The sequence below is a fragment of the Meleagris gallopavo genome, chromosome 4 (assembly GCF_000146605.3).
Source record: "Meleagris gallopavo isolate NT-WF06-2002-E0010 breed Aviagen turkey brand Nicholas breeding stock chromosome 4, Turkey_5.1, whole genome shotgun sequence".
NCBI lineage: Eukaryota > Metazoa > Chordata > Aves > Galliformes > Phasianidae > Meleagris > Meleagris gallopavo.
This window is the reverse complement of record NC_015014.2, coordinates 5,107,160-5,124,790: the sequence shown is the minus strand read 5'-3', so window position 1 is coordinate 5,124,790 and position 17,631 is coordinate 5,107,160. Positions and strand designations below refer to the sequence as shown.

The 17,631-nt window shown below is 39.4% G+C and overlaps 1 protein-coding gene across 2 annotated transcripts; it reads right to left on the bottom strand.

The window, feature by feature from the left end:
- Positions 1–159: 159 nt before the first annotated feature.
- MFAP3L (microfibril associated protein 3 like) lies at positions 160–13,289 on the bottom strand. 2 transcript variants are annotated; one of them, XM_010709485.3, is made up of 4 exons: positions 13,221–13,241; positions 12,942–13,012; positions 8,267–8,669; positions 160–5,363 (listed from the first exon to the last, which is right to left on the bottom strand). In XM_010709485.3, exons 3-4 carry the CDS (start codon positions 8,547–8,549, stop codon positions 4,504–4,506), a joined length of 1,143 nt encoding a protein of 380 aa, XP_010707787.1. In that variant the 5' UTR covers positions 8,550–8,669; positions 12,942–13,012; positions 13,221–13,241; the 3' UTR covers positions 160–4,503. The 2 variants fall into 2 exon arrangements, with proteins under 2 accessions (XP_010707787.1, XP_019470019.1); XM_019614474.1 differs by having other exon boundaries at positions 160–5,360; positions 12,942–13,289.
- Positions 13,290–17,631: the final 4,342 nt, after the last annotated feature.

The following is a 17,631-nucleotide window of genomic DNA, read 5'->3' as shown; positions in this document are numbered from 1 at the left end:
GGCCCAATTACAGTGCTCAGAGAGGAGACAGCTGACATAAAGTCCTTTGGATTACATAAAGAAGTGCCAACATGCTTCCAGAGGGAAAATGCTACGAATGTGAGCAGTCAAGGCTATTAATACAACAATTGGGTCTATATTCTGAATAATGACAACAGCTCTCTTTCAAAGCTTTATTAAAACTCATGTCTAGACAAATAACTGTTTCTCCTGATCAAAGTTCTGATGTATTAGCACATGTACAATGAAAGCCATAGTTTACTTTCATTTGAACTGTAGCCTCGGTGTACTCATATAAGGCAGTTGCCATCTTTTTGAGTGTGTACAAACAGCAGTCAGTGCAAATTCTTTATTGAAACAATGACCAATTTACAAGCTGGATCACAATTCTTTTTGCCACTAGAGCATGAACTGGTCTCTGTGGTTTACGGCTGCGAACTATAAAACTGTAGCAGTTATTTAAATCAAAATACAGTAGCTGCTTCTCCAAAGAACATCGTTATCTTATATTTCTCATTAAATTAAAAAGGATTTCATAACAAATGAAATATAACAGGATACTTTAGTGCAAACATTTCCTTTCCATCTAAGAAGCTTTCAGTTGTCCCACAAAGTATGACATACTCTAAAATAGCATGCTGCCAAGATAGGCCATGAGAACTTTTAAAATTCAACACTTAATACTTCTCAGAATCAAACTGAGCTCTGAATCAAACTGAAGGTCAGAAAGCCCTGATTACGTTACAGTACTTTTGCCAAAAGGTAACTGCAAATCGAGGAACTGACATTGTACCTACGTTAGAATAAAACAGGCACTGTTAAAAAAAAGTAAAAATCAACATCTGCCCATATATGCCATTCAGCAAGACTGATGATGATAACACAGTAATTTTTAAGGAGCAAACTGCTATGCCTCACCTAATACCAACAAACCTGCATAAAATGCTGATCTATCCTTTCTAACAATTCTGAAATGACAGTCTTTAAAAATGAGTGAAGGGTAGAGACTTACTCACAAGCACACTCATTCAGAAAACAGAAGAGGGTCAGCAGTAAACAAGTGCTGATCAGAAAGAAAATGCTGTCAGTAAATAGTGAGCACAGTGTTCAAGTGGTCTGATGAATACAATCTTATGTTTAGTGCAAAAAGAACAGTGAGTGTCAAAAAATCAAATCCAACGCTGATTTGCTATGCTGCAGAAATGTAGTCATCTTTCATGAAGTTTCAGCAAAAACATTTTAAATAGCATAAATATATTCTGCAAATTTCATTTCCTTTCTGAGCAGGCCTGGTGTTCCTTACGCTTTTAAAATGTGAATGTCCTTGGACAGGATTTTCCAAGTGCTGAGCACTTTAAGAACAATTGCTGCTTGATAAATAAAACAGTACAGCAAAAGGTGTGCAGAGTCCAAATACGACAACAGATTACTTAATGTCCCTGAAGTACTTAGAGTGAACAAAAATACATAACGATGCAAATGTTAATGTTTCTTTCAAACCATCAATAATTTTATATTTGTTAATACTGCTCTTTTGACATAAAATAGCCATTCCCTTGGAAATTCTGCAAAAAAATAAAAACAAATAATTACTTTATGAAAACAAAGCCAGAAAATTTGGAAGAGAAAAGACGGGTTTGGATCTTGCAGCCCACATAACTCCCACAAAGGAAGTCCCTGAAAGCATTGAAAAAGCTTTGTGCTTTCAGGTGTAGTATAGTAGACACATTAAAGAGAAGAAATACATAAAACAAAACAATTACAGCCTGTGTTTTCTTTCAGTACAGCACTGTTCTGTTTTTTATTCCAGTAGTACCACCAAGCTCTGTGTCCAAAAGCTTTACAGCAGCCTGGCTGTAAAGACTTGGCAATCAGTGACTTCAGCTCCAGCAAAGTCAGTTGAGAAGTTCCCTTTGACCTTGCAACAGCAAGAAATTCAGCACCATACCTATTACATGCATCAATTCCAAGTTACTGTTGCTCACAAATGATTCCCAAGGTATGTCTGTATATAAACACATGCTCTTCCTGGGCAGTCTTTGGAAAAAATAGGAACTGTATCTTCAAGGAAGTTTACACAGAGGCACTGTCAGGATCAGAATGGCCTAGTACCGATCACCACATGAATACATGAAAGGGTCTGGTCTCCACTGGAAAAATTTGTAATTAGAAAGCAAACAAATCCTGTAGTTTAATTTTGAAACTTTTTTTTTTTTAAGTGTAATTTTAAAGTTATTGAAGGAGAACATCCTTTATCATCTGATCAGCCTTAGTTGGGCACCAAGCAGCTAACTTAAAAAGTGTGTTACCATTATTTGTAAATACTGGGCAGGTAGAAAAATCAAGATGCCTCTTTTCAGGAGATCAAGGTGAATGAAAGGAATTTAATGCAAGTTCCTGCTTTTTTTTTTCTGCCCTCACCCTCTTTCAAACTAGAACCAAAGCGAGTGATTTGAAGAAAAACTGATATGAGCAGTGAACAGAAACGTATTTTGGACTCAGACAAGGAAATAAGCTTGCATCACAAGTGTCTGAAATCACACCAGTCAGGTGTGAGGTTCCTCATGCTGTTCTTACCCCACGTTCTAGATTTACATTGCTTCTCTCTAAAATGTTTCCAGCCATATTCCTTAAGGGATTTTGCCCTTGCATGTCTCCTTTTGGATATGTGCGAATGCATTTTGTAGAGATGCCTACCACAGCGGTGAACACAAATGTTAAGCAACTAAATGCTGTCATTTTCATGAGTTTATCGCAAAATCTCAAGTCCTTTATTAAACAAATATTTTTTTAGTAACCATGGAAAGGCGAGTCACAAGGTGTTCCTGTATTACACTGCTAGTGAAGTTCTGCTCTTTAATACGAAGATAACCTCAATCTGTTATCAGTGTGTTTTTTAGATGGCTGCCACGTTGACTTTGCTTGGTCTCGGTGAGCTGTGCAGCCAACATAGCTGATTACCTCCAAAGGACACCTTATGTAGATGTGACTACTTCAGTAATACATCCAGAGAGCCATCCATGCATCACCTCTCCATAGACCTAAGTGACTTATTTTTTTGCAATATACCAGATTCCAGATTCAAATATCTATACATACACCACAGTCTTCCTTAAAATCTACTAGGTGATAGTAAGTTCCTTAGTTCCAAATTAAATATGTGTCAGATAATGAAGTAATATGCTATTAACCCCAGAGAAACTCGTCCTTTTAAGTGCTTTCTTTCCAGGCTTACTCCAAAGAAGGTCCTTTTTATTGTCTGTCTGCAACTCCTGGCATAAGCGTTTATCCTTTTTTAATATGTCCCAATTGCTGTAATACTTAAGTTTTACTGGTATAGAATCACATGTTCTCAAGTAGGAAACATCCTACCGTATGCGGGAGGTTCTTAAAATATCGAAGAAATTATAACGCAGTAAAACAGTTTGTGTGACTGTCATTGTAATTTCACAGCACGCTTCTTTTTTTTTATTTAATTTGGATATAACGTCCTCCAACTTATGCTCACAGATAAATTTAGACTTGATCCCCGACTAAAAAATCTGCACAAAATTGAGAATCCAAGTATAGGTGCCTTCTGCATTTCATCCTTGTCATCATCTGATTACTGGAGTTTGCAGGACTGTTAATGCAGCTGCATTCTGCCGAACACTGTGCATTCCTGCCAAATTACTAAAAAGCAAGACATCCTGCATATTTGCAACTGTTTTCCTTACAAACTTCAGGCAAGGTCGGGGACAGACGAAGTTGGAGACAGACAAACAAATGCAAGAAAAAACCCGCAGGGCTCTGACTGCAAATTTTTATAAGATGCTTAAGGGCTTTCCTATCTTTAAAATACACCTTAAAGTTGTTTCTTGACAAGAAAAACAAAACAAACAAACAAACAAACAAAAAACCCACCCACTCATTGGCATCTTCATTCAGTGGAAAAGGGAAAACTATTTCTCTTGTGCCTAAGCAGGCTGGTCCCAAATGAAATGGAAACATTTTAACTTTCTTTAATGGCCTTTTCAATCACAATGCAGCTCAGCAAACAGGCTTTGTAAAAGTAATCTATTAGGATTTTATTTGGCTACTGGAGCGCTGCCTCTTGGGCAATAATTCAAATTCACAAGACAATATTTGCAAAATAATGGAAAATAATGGCTGTGAAGGAGGAAAATGAAAACTGGTTTTGTGTTCAATAAGTTCAAGTGTCCTACATCAAATACTACCAGTGACTTCCAGGTGGCCATACAGGTGACTCCAGCCTAGAAAACGCTGAGGTAAATGTTTCTTGGAAATACTCCTAATCCAAAAGAGCAAATAGTATTAATGTATTAGCAATTACTCTGCCATACATCATGATAAATTAAAGTCAAACCGAGAAGAAAGTGCCAATAATCCACATACATGCTTTGCTATGATAGTCTCCTGGTAAGGCTTAGCGGCAAGTACAATATGTATTTTTAAAAGAGCTCCACCTGATTTTCCTGCTATGCATAGATTCAGGAGTAACTATCATACATGGCTTTCATATATAACACACGTGTCATTTGCCAATGCTGTGTCATCAGAAGTCAGTTCGGCAGAAGGCTCAGGAGAGGGCTCTGCTGGAAGTGCTGGTGTTTGAGGAAGGTCTTCTTCCTTGGTGTCCAACTGCACACTTTCCTGTGACTGACCATCCACGCAGTCCTTTTTGGACAGTGGGTGAACCGACACTTTTATTGCAATCTGTTGAGGTGGCTCATGCAGTGATGATGCATCAGAGTCAGCTGTGGGAGAGTCACTGCGCTTCAAAGCGTTCGGGATCGTGTAGAGCTCATCTGTTTCAGTAGTTTCCTGGCCTTCTGCTGTCTGCCGTACAAAATTCTGTCCTTGCTCCTCCAGACCAACTACCTCCATAATTTCTTCCATTATAGTCCTGCAGTTCATGATGAGAGGTGGCAAAGGCACACTCCGAGCAAGCTCTTCGATATAGCGAGCAAATTCCATGGTCTTGAACTGTGTTACTTTGGCAAGCTCGAGCGTTTTGGCTGAAGTGATAATTGGGATACGTTTTGCAATCTCAAAGGCTTTCTGGAGTTTCTCTGCTCCTTCTGTTCTGAAGAATTCATTGATTGCTTTCTCCGTTTTCTTCAGGTGACTGCTCATCATGCATAACCGCGTAATGTTCAATATCATAACAATGGTGAAAGCTACAAGGCAGACAATCATGTAGTAGATTCCCATATCTCCGGAAGTAAAGACAACCCTCAGAGTCACAGTATTGTTAACGCTGCCATACATATTAGATGCGACACACGTGTATTTACCTCTGTCTTCAAAAGACACGCTGGTAATGTTTAGGAGCCCGTTGTCAAGAAACCACCATTTTCCTGCTGGAAAGGAGAACAGAATAACTCGCTTAGAGGCATCTCGTTCACATGATCAGCACAGTTTAAACATCAGCTTTGTCAAACTGGCCTCAGATTTTGGAAAAGGGAAATAACATTGATGAGAAAACAAAGAATTTGCCATCATAAAGGGGTTTCTCCCCTTGAGATCCTAGCTTGTTAACAAATCATTGACACTGATTTCAAATATATTATATTTCATGCCTTAAAAGAGTCTCATAAAAATTAGACAATACGTATGACATCTGTGGACATCTTATAGACAGATAAAAGGATGGCAGCTTATCCCAGAGAGCCTCCCAAACACATGCCCCACATACTCAAAGAACAATAGCAACAAGATTATGAGACAGAAAAACTTACTAAACTCTCCTTGTTTTGTTCCATGACAGTGCATTTTATTGCATTTTCATTGGGTTATTTTTGGTGGTTTGTTACAGTAAGCTATGTAATTTTCTTAATATAAACCTACAAAAACAAGAATTCCAGAGATATAGACTCAAGTATTTTCCACCTCCTTAACACAGCCCCAAGCCATTCCTGATAGGCATTTGTTGAAGTCAGTGATGGAGTTTCTATTATTTTCCACAGCAAGAGATTTCAGGTGCTTGCCTATCCTTACTATCAGAAAGTTGTTTTTCCTTAAATCTAACTTAGCTTGTTGCAATTTAAATCTGTTGAAGTAGCTGACCAAAGATGGCAAATCTGTGATGAAAGGACTAAAATAACACAAAACCCCAAAGCAGTGGATATAAATTCACATTGCAAGGACTGCAGTCCTGCTGTAGGCTGCTGCACATCTTATATCTACATTTATTTCATCTTTTTCATCAAAGTTTTCTGTTGTTGTTCAAAAGATTCTCCTATTTCTTACCTTATTTCTTTCCAGGAAGAATCTTTGGGCAATTTTGAGACTCAATAGTCCAAAAAAACATTTTTAATACAGAGCAGGTATGGGCTTTTATCATTTTCATGGTTTTTTTTATTTTTTCCTAATTAAACATGCATAGAATAAATAAAATCTTTAGTCTAAACCAGAACTTCGCATAAAAGAAATCACTCCAATCAGTTAAAGATGGGGAAATTGTGAGTAAAACTGTCTTACAGTGGATGTGTCAATATCTGTAACACTTCCTTCTCCAGTTCTAGGTTAAGATGTACAGTACTGGCTGCTGTGTATTTCTTTGAATTGCAATGTTGGCAAAGTAGGTCTTTATTCACTGTAAAATGACAAGACATCTTGCTGATGTGTTCTGGCTCCAGTTATTACAAATGAGATAACAGCACTGAACTGTGATTCAAAGACCCTGGCAGACAGTGTAAGCCACAATAAATAGAAAAGGTATCGTTGCTTTTTTTTTTATAACAGCTCAACACCTTTTTCAGCCTAACCACATATATGCATCTTGTGCTTTCTTACGTGAAAAGAACCGTATTCTTAAAGAAGTGCAGTGCTGAAAGTCTAAGATAAAATGACATTTTCTTATGCCACATTTGCATTTTCATTGATTTGGTCAAAGTTTTTGCTTATCTACCTGAATGCTTGTGTTAGCAGCTACCTCTCTGTCAGCTACACAAAGACCAAAAGTTGGATGCCTAGCTAAACAGGAAAACTTCTCTTGGTGAGCCCTAGTAAAACTCTCTATATGTTCCTATGACCATGCACATATTATATCTGAAAGTCTTCTTAACTAGGTCAAGCAGCCTCTTTACTCTAGCTTTACAGAAAAAAAAAAAAGATAAAATATTGAAATGTATAATATAATCTGTTCTGTAGTAGGTTGTTATAGATACGCTGTTGTAGCACTTACAGTTGGGTCAATCATTTCCATAATTGCATAACTCCATAGAGTTGTTCTCAGTTCAGCTATTATTTAGACAAGCTGTCCTGCAATTATTGTGAATTATTAAGAGTCTATTTCATCATGCTGTGAACAAAGCAGTCGGTACAGAAGGATTACATGAACAAAACATCTTCCATCTCCCCCCACTAAATGTTCCCTAAAAGTATAACTACGATTATTCACCAAACTTTCCTTTTATCTAAGGAAAACAAGCTCATGTGAAATGAAGGTCTCTGCCAAGTACAACAGTCTTAGTGCAGCCACAGTTGCTCAGACTTGGCTTGTCCATCTAACTGCTGCCCTGTATGGGAACTGTTGAGTCACAGCCTGAACCACTGATTGATCACCTGAGGACAGGACTGAGTCAGCCCTGGGAGCACAGGTGAAGCTGTAGACCCCCGTTTAATGGCTGACTGCCACTGGGAAAGGATCTCTTTTTGGAGATCTCTCCTCTGTGGAGTCTCTCCTATGAACCTGGATCTTTGGATACAGGTGAGCATTCCTTCCCAGTTTGTTTCTTTTCCCATCTCCACCGCAATAATCTTTCCAGCTGTAACACCAACTGTAACATGCCCCTACTTTTCCATCGGTTATTCAGGGCATCTCCTGTTTCTCACATATGTCAAGGTACATAAAGATGGGGAGGGCTAGCAGAGAGTTATTTTCTTTGAAACTGTGCCAATGAACTCTTCCCATATGCCAAGAGAATCTTTCCTTGAGTTGGAAAACAGCTTTTCTGTCTTCTTTGGTGTCAGAGAAGAACAAAGAGGAGAGAATGAATAACAGAATCAAACCTGAAGTCTTCCAATGAAAAGAAGCCTGCCTACAACATAAGCATTTCAGCTTCTTGCTATGTTTTGCTATAAATAACACACTACAAAAAAAATTGTTTTCTTCTGAGATGTACACACCATTTATAGCTGATACGATTCACATATTTTCCTGCAGGAAAATATCAGTTATTAAATTAAGGCTTTTAGTGAACCTGCTGAAGTCAGAAGTGTCTCAGGACAGGCTACATTGCTGAGAATGCTAAAATCTTACCTTTATTCTCTTCCCCTTGGAGCAGGCGGCCGTTAGAATTGTACCATCTGTAATGTGGACTAGGGCTACCTTGGACATTGCAGTCAATCAAGGCACTACACCCCTCCTTGACTATGATGTGGTCGATGTGGGAGATGACCACAGGCACAGATCCTGTGTTTGTGCCAGTGCGGTTGAAAGTGCTATTAGTCACATCCTCAGCAGTTGTCAGAGCTGCTAGTAAGATGACAAGGCGTATGGTAGGCAGAAAGCACAAAGAGTGGTGGCTGTTCAGTATGTTCATTTTCCTTCACTGCTATACGCAGCTGGCTGGAAACTGGAGTTGGTTCTGTAGAATGTAGGCCCTTGAGGTGAGGAGGTCACAAAAGAGCCTTATTTTGATCCATGCAATTTTTTTAATATCCTAAAAAAAAAAAGTATAATGAGATGGCCTGTATAAACAATCCATTAGATGTGCTCCTTTAAAACAGTGACACATCCATTAATGCATTTCACAATCATCAGCTCAACGTCTTGTCTAAATGCTAATGTTATCACAGTCCTTCTTCTTACTGGAAAAAGATGCATACATTTTCCTGTTGTTCAGAGTGGCAGGCGTAGGAGAAAGCTTTTATCACCTAGACACTTAGCAGCAATTTAGCTACAGCAGCAGCTACAATTTTAGACCAAAAGTTCTACAGAATTTCTTTTTTTTTTTTTTTTTGTCACCTGCAAAATCAACAGGCGAACAAAGGTGCAGCACATTAAAGCTGTCACTACCAGTTCAGTGTTCAGTGTTGCAGCTCTGTCATGCACAGCCTTAGTTGAAATGTGGAACGTGTCAGAAGGAAGAACCATTCCAGGAAGGGGTTTTGGTGCTGCTTTTAGAGTCCTTAGCATTCACAATTCTGTCTGAATACAGTAGAGCATAGAACAGAACATCTAAAACCATTCACTTTTCTTCTTCTTTTTTTTTCTTCAGGTTTGCTGAGATAAAACGTAACATGGAAGAGATATGTAAAAGAGGGTATTTATAGTTCATAAAGTCATTTTTAGAGCAGATTTGGAAAGAAAAATACTTGCTAGTGACATACTTATGGGCAGGGTTGCTCTGAGGTACAAATGAAGCTGGGACTTTTCCATTCCTTATGTGGCCTTAAGTATTTTGCTTGTTCAGTTTTTGCACGCTCTCACAACAATATTTTTCCTCAACTAATCATCTACAATGAGCCCTTTCTTTAGCAATGACTTCAGTGTGTAGACAGAGGAGGGGGAGTTACAAATGTGCTCTCTATTGGCCTTATTATGCTCCCAGAGAACACAACGGGCATTCGCTACTGACTGATGGCACAATGTTGGCCTCAAGATGAGCACCTCTCAAAATTTCACTCACAGTCTAAGGGCCGCAAAATATGTTAAAATCACATCAGAATAGCTAACCACATTGGTTTTTGCTCACGTTTTTGTAAGGTAAATAACTGAAACTTAGTGAACCTTATTAATGAGGGAAGATCTAGGTTGGATGTCAAGGGGAAGTTCTTTCCAGAGAGAGTGGTGAGGTGCTGGAACAGCTGCCCAGAGAGGCTGTGGATGCCCCGTCCATCCCTGGAGGTGTTCAAGGCCAGGTTGGATGGGGCCCTGGGCAGCCCCAGATCTGGTATGAAATGTGGAGGTTGGTGGCCCTGCATGTGGCAGGGGGTTGGAGATTCGTGATCCTTGAGGTCCCTTCCAACCCTGGCCATTCTGTGATTATTAGTTTGAGCAATCTATCTGAAATCTAAACATAGGTCACAGTTAGTATCCAACAAACTTGCCCTAAGTGAACATTTCACTTGCAAAACAGTTTACATTATACTGAAGATTTGTTTGATGTCATGGTACCTCATCTGCTTTAGCATGGAGAAATGACTGCTGACAAAGTTAGGCAAATAACATATAAACATGAAAAACTAAAATAAAAGCCTCTTCTTTACTCAAAAAGAAAACAACATTACTGTCTTTCACTGATTCTATTTGTCTTAGGCTGTTTTCTTCTCCATTCCCTATTCTCTGTAATGCAATGAAGTTGATTTCGTACAAATGGATACAGCTGTTACTACAAGAGCAAATTAGTTTCCTCTATTTTGTAGGACGGATCATTAGTGGAAACAAAAAGCTATGTTTGTTTTTTTTTTTTCTTCAGAGAAGCTGCATGAATGGTATGGATGTTTGTCATTGCTTCAAGTCTGCCCTCATTTTCTCTCAGTTTTCCTAAATACTGAACGTGGAAATATGTGCCTTGATGAGGCAGAATAATTTTTAACCTTAAATTAACATGCAAATCTCATTTGTCCTATAAAGCCATATGAACAGTCACTTCAGAAATCCATTTCCCTCTGTGCAAACTGTGAAGGGTCTACATTCTAGACATTCTCTATAGACAGGCACAGTGTGTCTAAATCTCTGCCTTGGAAAAAGTCCTTCAAATCTGCTTATTCACTTCAGTAACTATTTACATCTAATTTCTACTATTCCATTAACCTTGGAGACAGCCATTCTTTATGGTTACACAGATTCAGTCTATAAAATGCTTGTGTACAGTGTTATAGATCTGCATTGCACCATAGAGAAAAGCCAAAAGACATGTCACACTTTCTTGGCAAGGGAAGGAGGAACAAAGACTGGCTGGTACAAGACAATGGGAAGGGCAAAGGAACAACATAAACTGCTCAAGCTTTTATTGCTAATTACTGACTGCAGCCTGTTTTTGTTGTATTTGAGCATATTTTCTGATGGCAGAAAAATCTCTACTATGAAAGCACTTAATACCTTCACAGGTGCATATCTGCTTGAAATAAACACAGTTTGATGGCTGCTATGAGCAATAACCAGGCAGGAATCTTAACACAGAACGTTTGGGAGTGGTGGCTGCTGCTTTCATGTGCCAGGGCTATTGATGGTCATTTGGTTTTATCTGAAGAGTTAAGAGAAATCTTTCTGAAGAGCAGTGTTTTAAGATGCTAGTTTAGACAAATGTTCCTAGGCAACGAAGAATAGGAAATCTTTTCTTCGGTGTGCATCCTACGCACTGTTAGTGGATAACAAAAAAAAAAATATGGAAGAAACCAAAGGTTTTCTCAGCTCCACCTAATAAGAGAAAGTTAAAGGGTAGCCACTTGGGTAGCTATCCATCCTGGACCCTCTGCTAAGCTGCTGTGCAGGACCAAAAACGTTGTAGTCAGGTTTGGAAAGCAGGAAGGAGAACTGGAAACAGTAGAAAATGTGCTGACACCAGACTGTGGTGCAAAGGGAGATGTCCTGAGAGTTTCCATCCTGCTTTTGCCTCACACGCAGTAGCAGCTGAGGATGTTAAGGAAAGCAACTCTGGGAGTCAGCTGCTTTCTTAAACATAAATGATGCAATGGGTTATGATTCAGTTACACAACTAAAAGGCAGGCTAAGAGTATTGAAACAGGATTGCTAGTGATGTCAGCCCACTTCTAGCAAAGACACCTGAGAATCCAGGGTGTGGGAGAAGTGGGCTCAGTGCTAATCACTCTGGTTCTTGGCCATGATAGGTTTTACTGAACTGTGGCCCATAATGAAAACTATGAAGGCTGCCAAATTCATAACCTTTTAAATTCACTCTTAGAGAACAGCTAGAATGGCCAGACTAAAATGAAGACTCCTGCAAGAACTCCTTAAGACTGAGAGTAACACAGGATGATTGTGAAGGGAGACATAATATAGGGTATTGCTCTGAAGGAACAGACTCAATCTCTGGGAGCACTTTTGCCACAGAATGGGAGTTAATATAAAGTTACATTTCTGGACATGGAAAGGAGGGATGCATTCTTTTCTATTGTCCCCCAGAAACAAAAAAAACATGAGCTGTCTGAAAAACTAAAGGTTTATGGTAAGTTTATATACTTAAATACACTTATTTTTCCTTCTTTTTTTTTATTTTTATTTTTATTTTTTTAAACTGTGGTGCATGAAAAGGAAAAGCAACATCCCTAACGACCCTGAACTACTTCTTCCACCCAAAGCTAGTGAGGGACAGGCCTACCTCTAATATGATACAAGAGGAATGTCCAAATTCTCCACCATCATCTAATACAAAGATATCTTCCCTTGGCATACTGTATTTGTAGCAACATTCACTACTGCAAGATGTTTGCCAGGAGTCCTTACATTAAATAATTCTGTTTCTTTCTTTCCACATGGTATAAAATGACAATCTGAAAGTAACAGGGCTGCTCACAGGATTAACTTCCAAGAAAAACAGCACAGGATGAGCTATGTGATGGAACTGCAACAGGCTTTTCTTTTAAGTGACAGGACAGCTGTCTGTGTGGTGCTATCTCTGCCTTTTTATCTAGGGAAGTTGCCTGGAATAGGCTTGAGAGCAAGCACAGCCTCAGGCTGATGGTATTGGTCCTGACTGTGAAATGGACCAAAACTGAGATTAAAACTTCTCTAATTAAGACCACTGATGGTCTTAATAGAAGACACTTTCAGCTCAGACTGGCTGGAAACACAAATGACTCAGAGAAATGTTCTGACTGACCGTTTGCTTTTTCACATCCCAGATGAGTTTGCTTCCCAGTATTACTGCTGCCAAGGAAAAGTGCTGTGAGTGAGGTGCTACATTTATAAGCAGTTGTGCAGAATGACACAATGACAGCACAAAAGAACAGAAGTCAGTGATGCATACCTTTTCCTGGCTTGCTTGCTCCTGTAAGACTTGCCTGTTCTTGTACTTGGAATAACGTGTAATCCTATTAACTGTGAGGTTATTCGATTCAGAAGTGAAGCACAAGAAGTCAGTTCCAATGCATAAATTATAGTCCTACAACTTTAACATCTCAATGCTGTCTTGCTTAGTTTTTAAGTGACTAAGAAAATGAAGTGATTTTCACTTTATAAATAACAATCAAGGATGATGCTACAAAACAAAATTAATGCTAATTATTTTTTTTTAACTACATATTACGTTTCCTCTTCAGGCCAATCCATCTCTTAGTTGCCATGGGCAATGCCTTTTCAAAGTGGGCAACGTAAAAGCTAACCACTGGAACAGGAATGCAAATGAAGGAACACTGTTTCATCATAATGACACACAAGCTGGAAAGTTCATTGCCAGTTCCTAGGAGAGTGAAAACTACCCAATGAAATGATTCAGCTATTAGGGTCCAGATAGCAAATGAAGAGAACTACAGCTCACGTACATCTTGCAGCAACTTCCTGACTTGTATCTCTAGTTATTTGCTAGTCAATAAAATACTGCAGCTTGGTTCTCAAAAAGCTGTTTTTCATTCTTTTTGGGAGGATTTCAGTCCATCCTAACTTCACTGTCTTCCTCTTTCCTGGCTACTGTGTCAAATAGTTGACACGCTGGCAGCATTTGTAGGTTGAAGAGCTTCCTTCTGCCCATCCAGACTGCAGCTTCCAGCTGGGCAGCAACTCCCAGCTAGGTGTGTTTCAATCTTTTTGGCTGAATGCAGCTGCCTGGGAAGCTTTCAGAAACTTCTTGTCAAGGCTGCATGATGCTGCCCTGGCCGTACTGGCAGTGCCACTTGGTGTCACACTTATGCCTTCAGGCACACAATGTGAGGGTATGGGGACCCAGATCCAGGCTCCTCTCACAGGAGCACAGATTACAGACAAGGGACACAAGCTGCTGCAACAGAAATTATGGCTATCTGTGTAGATTGTTTAAACTGGGAGGTCAGTCAAGGCCCAGAATGGGGCATTGTGCAGTGCTGACTCAAGTGATGGCAAATAATTGTATGCATTTTTAATATATTGGCTAAACACAGTCCTGTGAACAGCAATAAATATGCACCTTGCATTGTGTTTTGATACAGGAATTTGAGAATGGGTTTCAAGATTGCTGAAAAAAATCAACAGTTTATGTTTGCGACTCCATTTTCAGTCAGTATAAACACATCACCTGCAGATTTTCAGACGGAACGTATGGATTTGCAATCAGACATTCAACTCTAAAGTGTGATTGTGTCTTTACCAGACTTCCATAAGCCTCTCCTACCAGAGAACAGCTAGAATGGCTAGACTAAAATGAAGACTCCTGCAAGAACTCCTTAAGACTGAGAGTAACACAGGATGATTGTGAAGGGAGACCCCCTCATTTCACAATCACACCTTACTCATGTTGTTGTCTGAAAAGTGCATTCATTGCCTGGCGTGCAATGTCAATCATCACACACTCAAGAGAGACACTGCTTATTTGTTTCAGGGTTGTGGAAGCCTGAGCGCTCAGAATTTCCCCACAGATCACGCACCATACAATTAATTGCAGCAAGAAAGCAATAAGCAATGTGGTTACCCCATGTTCTATATTTGTGATAAAAAATATCCTATAAACATTTCCTACATGGCAAATCCAGACTCTTGGGGCAGGGAAGGAAGGATATGTCATTCTATTCAGTGATGGTAAAAATATCCTCCAGATTATGCCTTCACAAGCCTGTAAATATTTTAGAAGCCTTATTGCAAGTAAGTATTTTACCGTAAAGCTCTCCTCATTATCGTTCCTCTTTGTTCTACTTCATGCCTCGGTATTGCAAAACTAGCAGCATATGAAATCCTGGAGAATTTGAACCCTTCTCACTCTAAACACTTGAATGGTTCCATTGATTTGGCCATGTTTTTAAGTGATCTGGTGGCTGTTCCCCTCACTCCAACAAATGCTCAAAGACCCTAATCCGTTAACCTAAAAATGAACAGACGGAGGCTGTTGTTAGGCAATTACTGAGAGATTATTTAAAAGTACCTCAAGAATGCCAAACCTCTGAAAAGTTCCCTTCTGATGTTGCACTTCCTGTAATCCCAGGATCAAATCTTTTGTTCTTAAGAAATACACCAAATTAAAACAAAACAAAACTGTTGAGGCAGCTTGGACGTTTAGCTTTTCATTAGATAAGATGTAGTATATGTGCACATTTTTATACGGAATGAGCAATTCAATTGTTTTCTCTTGGAGGTATTTTAATGACTGCAGTAAAAACAATGTTTTATATTTAGTGGAGAAGCTTGCTGTTTTTAAATCAACACAAGTACTGCGATGGAAATGTCCTTCTACTGAGTTGTGGGCTACCTGGATCCTACAGCAGATAGAATGCTATCAGTAGCAGAGACTTTTTAAAGCCCAGCTCACATTTGATTAGGTATGAGCTCTTGTCAGGATTTTCCAAGTAAGTGCTTCTTTCATGATGATGATTTAGATTTACTTAGCATTTGTATCTATTTGGAGGCTGTATAATTCCTACTCAACCTTGTTTTGTATACAAAGCTATTATTCCAGAAACACCTGTACAGCTTTAAGGGGCTCAACTCCCTGCAAGCTTTCAGCATAGCTGCTGTTTTACTGTCGGCAATAAACGCAGATGATTCAATGCCTAGAAGTTCCCTTTGTTGAGAAGGCAGGAACAAAGAAGATGCAGAGATCTGTCCCACACTTCCACAAGCATCTGCACACTGCCTGGCCTCACCAAGTTTTGGGTTATCTTCCCTTTTCTTTACTCACCTCTTACCTTCTACTTATACCAGCACATTGCAGGTATGACTACTAACAGCTTAAGTAACCAACATCAGCTAAAACAACAGATCTCATATGCTCTTGGGATGGCTTATCTATTCTTAGTGCTAGGAACACAGCAATGTGGAATGGGGCCCGACTCATTTCCATTTGCTTTCTCTTCAACTGAGCTGTTTGGCAAAGCTGACCATCCCTTAGATACGTCTGCATGTTTTCTTTTCCCAAATGATGAATAAAAAGTCTAAATGTAGGGAATTTAGCCCTTTGCAGGGCTCAAGAGATCTCTACTTTTTAAATTCTAAATTTTGTATGTGCTTTGAGTGTTTTCAATTCACTGCATACAGTTTTCATTAGAAACAATATTTTAACAAAAGGCTCCCATTTTTAAAACAGAATAAAAAACAGGAAGAAAACAGTGTAGAGTATGACTAATTCATCTGTGTCCTCATAGAACTGCAAGATGCTTTTATTTACCCATTTTTAATGACTGGCTTAAGCATTGTATTGGCTGCTGGGATTCAGTGCAAAGAGGTTATATGTGGATGCTGTGACTAAGACAGGATTAAACTTGTAAAGGGGGAATTTAAACGAATCTAGCCAGTCATAGCTGAGTGCAATAGAAAAGGATCACTTCAGATTAAAAGTGCTGTGCCTATTTCCTCCACAAGTATCAGAAGGAACAGCAAGTGTTATTCAAAGGAGTTTGCCTTGCACCAGACAGAAACTTGAGCCTTGCTTGTACACGAATGTGATCAATTTAGGACTAGAGGGAACAGCTTCAATCTGCGCCAGGGGAGGTTTAGGCTGGACATCAGGAAATACTACTTTTCTGAAAGAGTGGTCAGGCACTGCCATGGGCTGCCCAGGGAGGTGGTGGACTCACCGACCCTGGAGGCGTTCAAGGAACGTTTGGATTTTGTGTTGAGAGACATGGTTTAGTGAGAACTATTGGTGGTTTGGGTGGACGGTTGGACTGGATGATCTTGAAGGTCTTTTCCAACCTTGGTGTTTCTGTGATTCTGTGATTCAATACAGCCCCCTCCTAGTGTGTCTTCTTGTGGCCACTGCTGTGAAATAATCTAGGTAGAATTCATCAAGAGTTTACTGAAGGACCTCTATAACTTCTCTGCTATTTTATCTGCTCTGGGCTAAAAAAAAGTAACATCAAAATAAGAAATTTCTAAGCATCTTTTGTCAAGCTCATCACAATTAGATAATGTACTAATTGTAGCAACATCATTCAGAAATGAGTTTACAAATGTAACCCTTACAGAGCAATCTGCTATATCACATCACACCACTGCCACCAACCACAGGCAAAACCCACTGATCAAAATGCAGCAGTGCTGGTAGGACTGTGTGCCACACATCGTGTGTGTGTGAGTGGGGACTGCACGCACAGCAGTGTGGTTGCAGTGCAGTACAGATGCCCTGTCCCTGTGCAACTTAAAAACATCAGCAGAAATCATTTGTGGCTACAACACATTCAGGAGTGGCAGAATGTGTTAATTAAATGTTAAGCCTGCCGAGAAAGGCTGTTCTTAATGCAATCCCTCCACGTGTTGTGGTCTCCTTCCAAAGTAGGAGATTTATGTGCCTTACAGAGCTCCTGATTTCTGATAAGCACTGCTCCTGGTAATGACTCTGAAGTAAGACAGTCCTCTGTCTAATGCTGTGTTAGCTAAGTGAAAATCACAACGCCTCTTTGAATTGCTCTATCCTGCACCTATACAAACATGGACAAGTTTTGTCTGCCTCTTACCTCTTTCCTGGTAGACGGAAGATCCGATGCTCTAAAATGCTGTTATGATTTATTTTAATCATATTAACTGGGGAAAAAATAACA

Excerpts from the sequence above, each read along its gene's own strand:
- MFAP3L (XM_010709485.3), bottom strand. The coding sequence starts at position 8,549 with ATGAACATACTGAACAGCCACCACTCTTTGTGCTTTCTGCCTACCATA. Across the intron at positions 5,364-8,266 it reads CCAAGGGGAAGAGAATAAAG|CAGGAAAATGGTGGTTTCTT; the intron begins GTAAGATTTTAG and ends TCTCCTTTCCAG.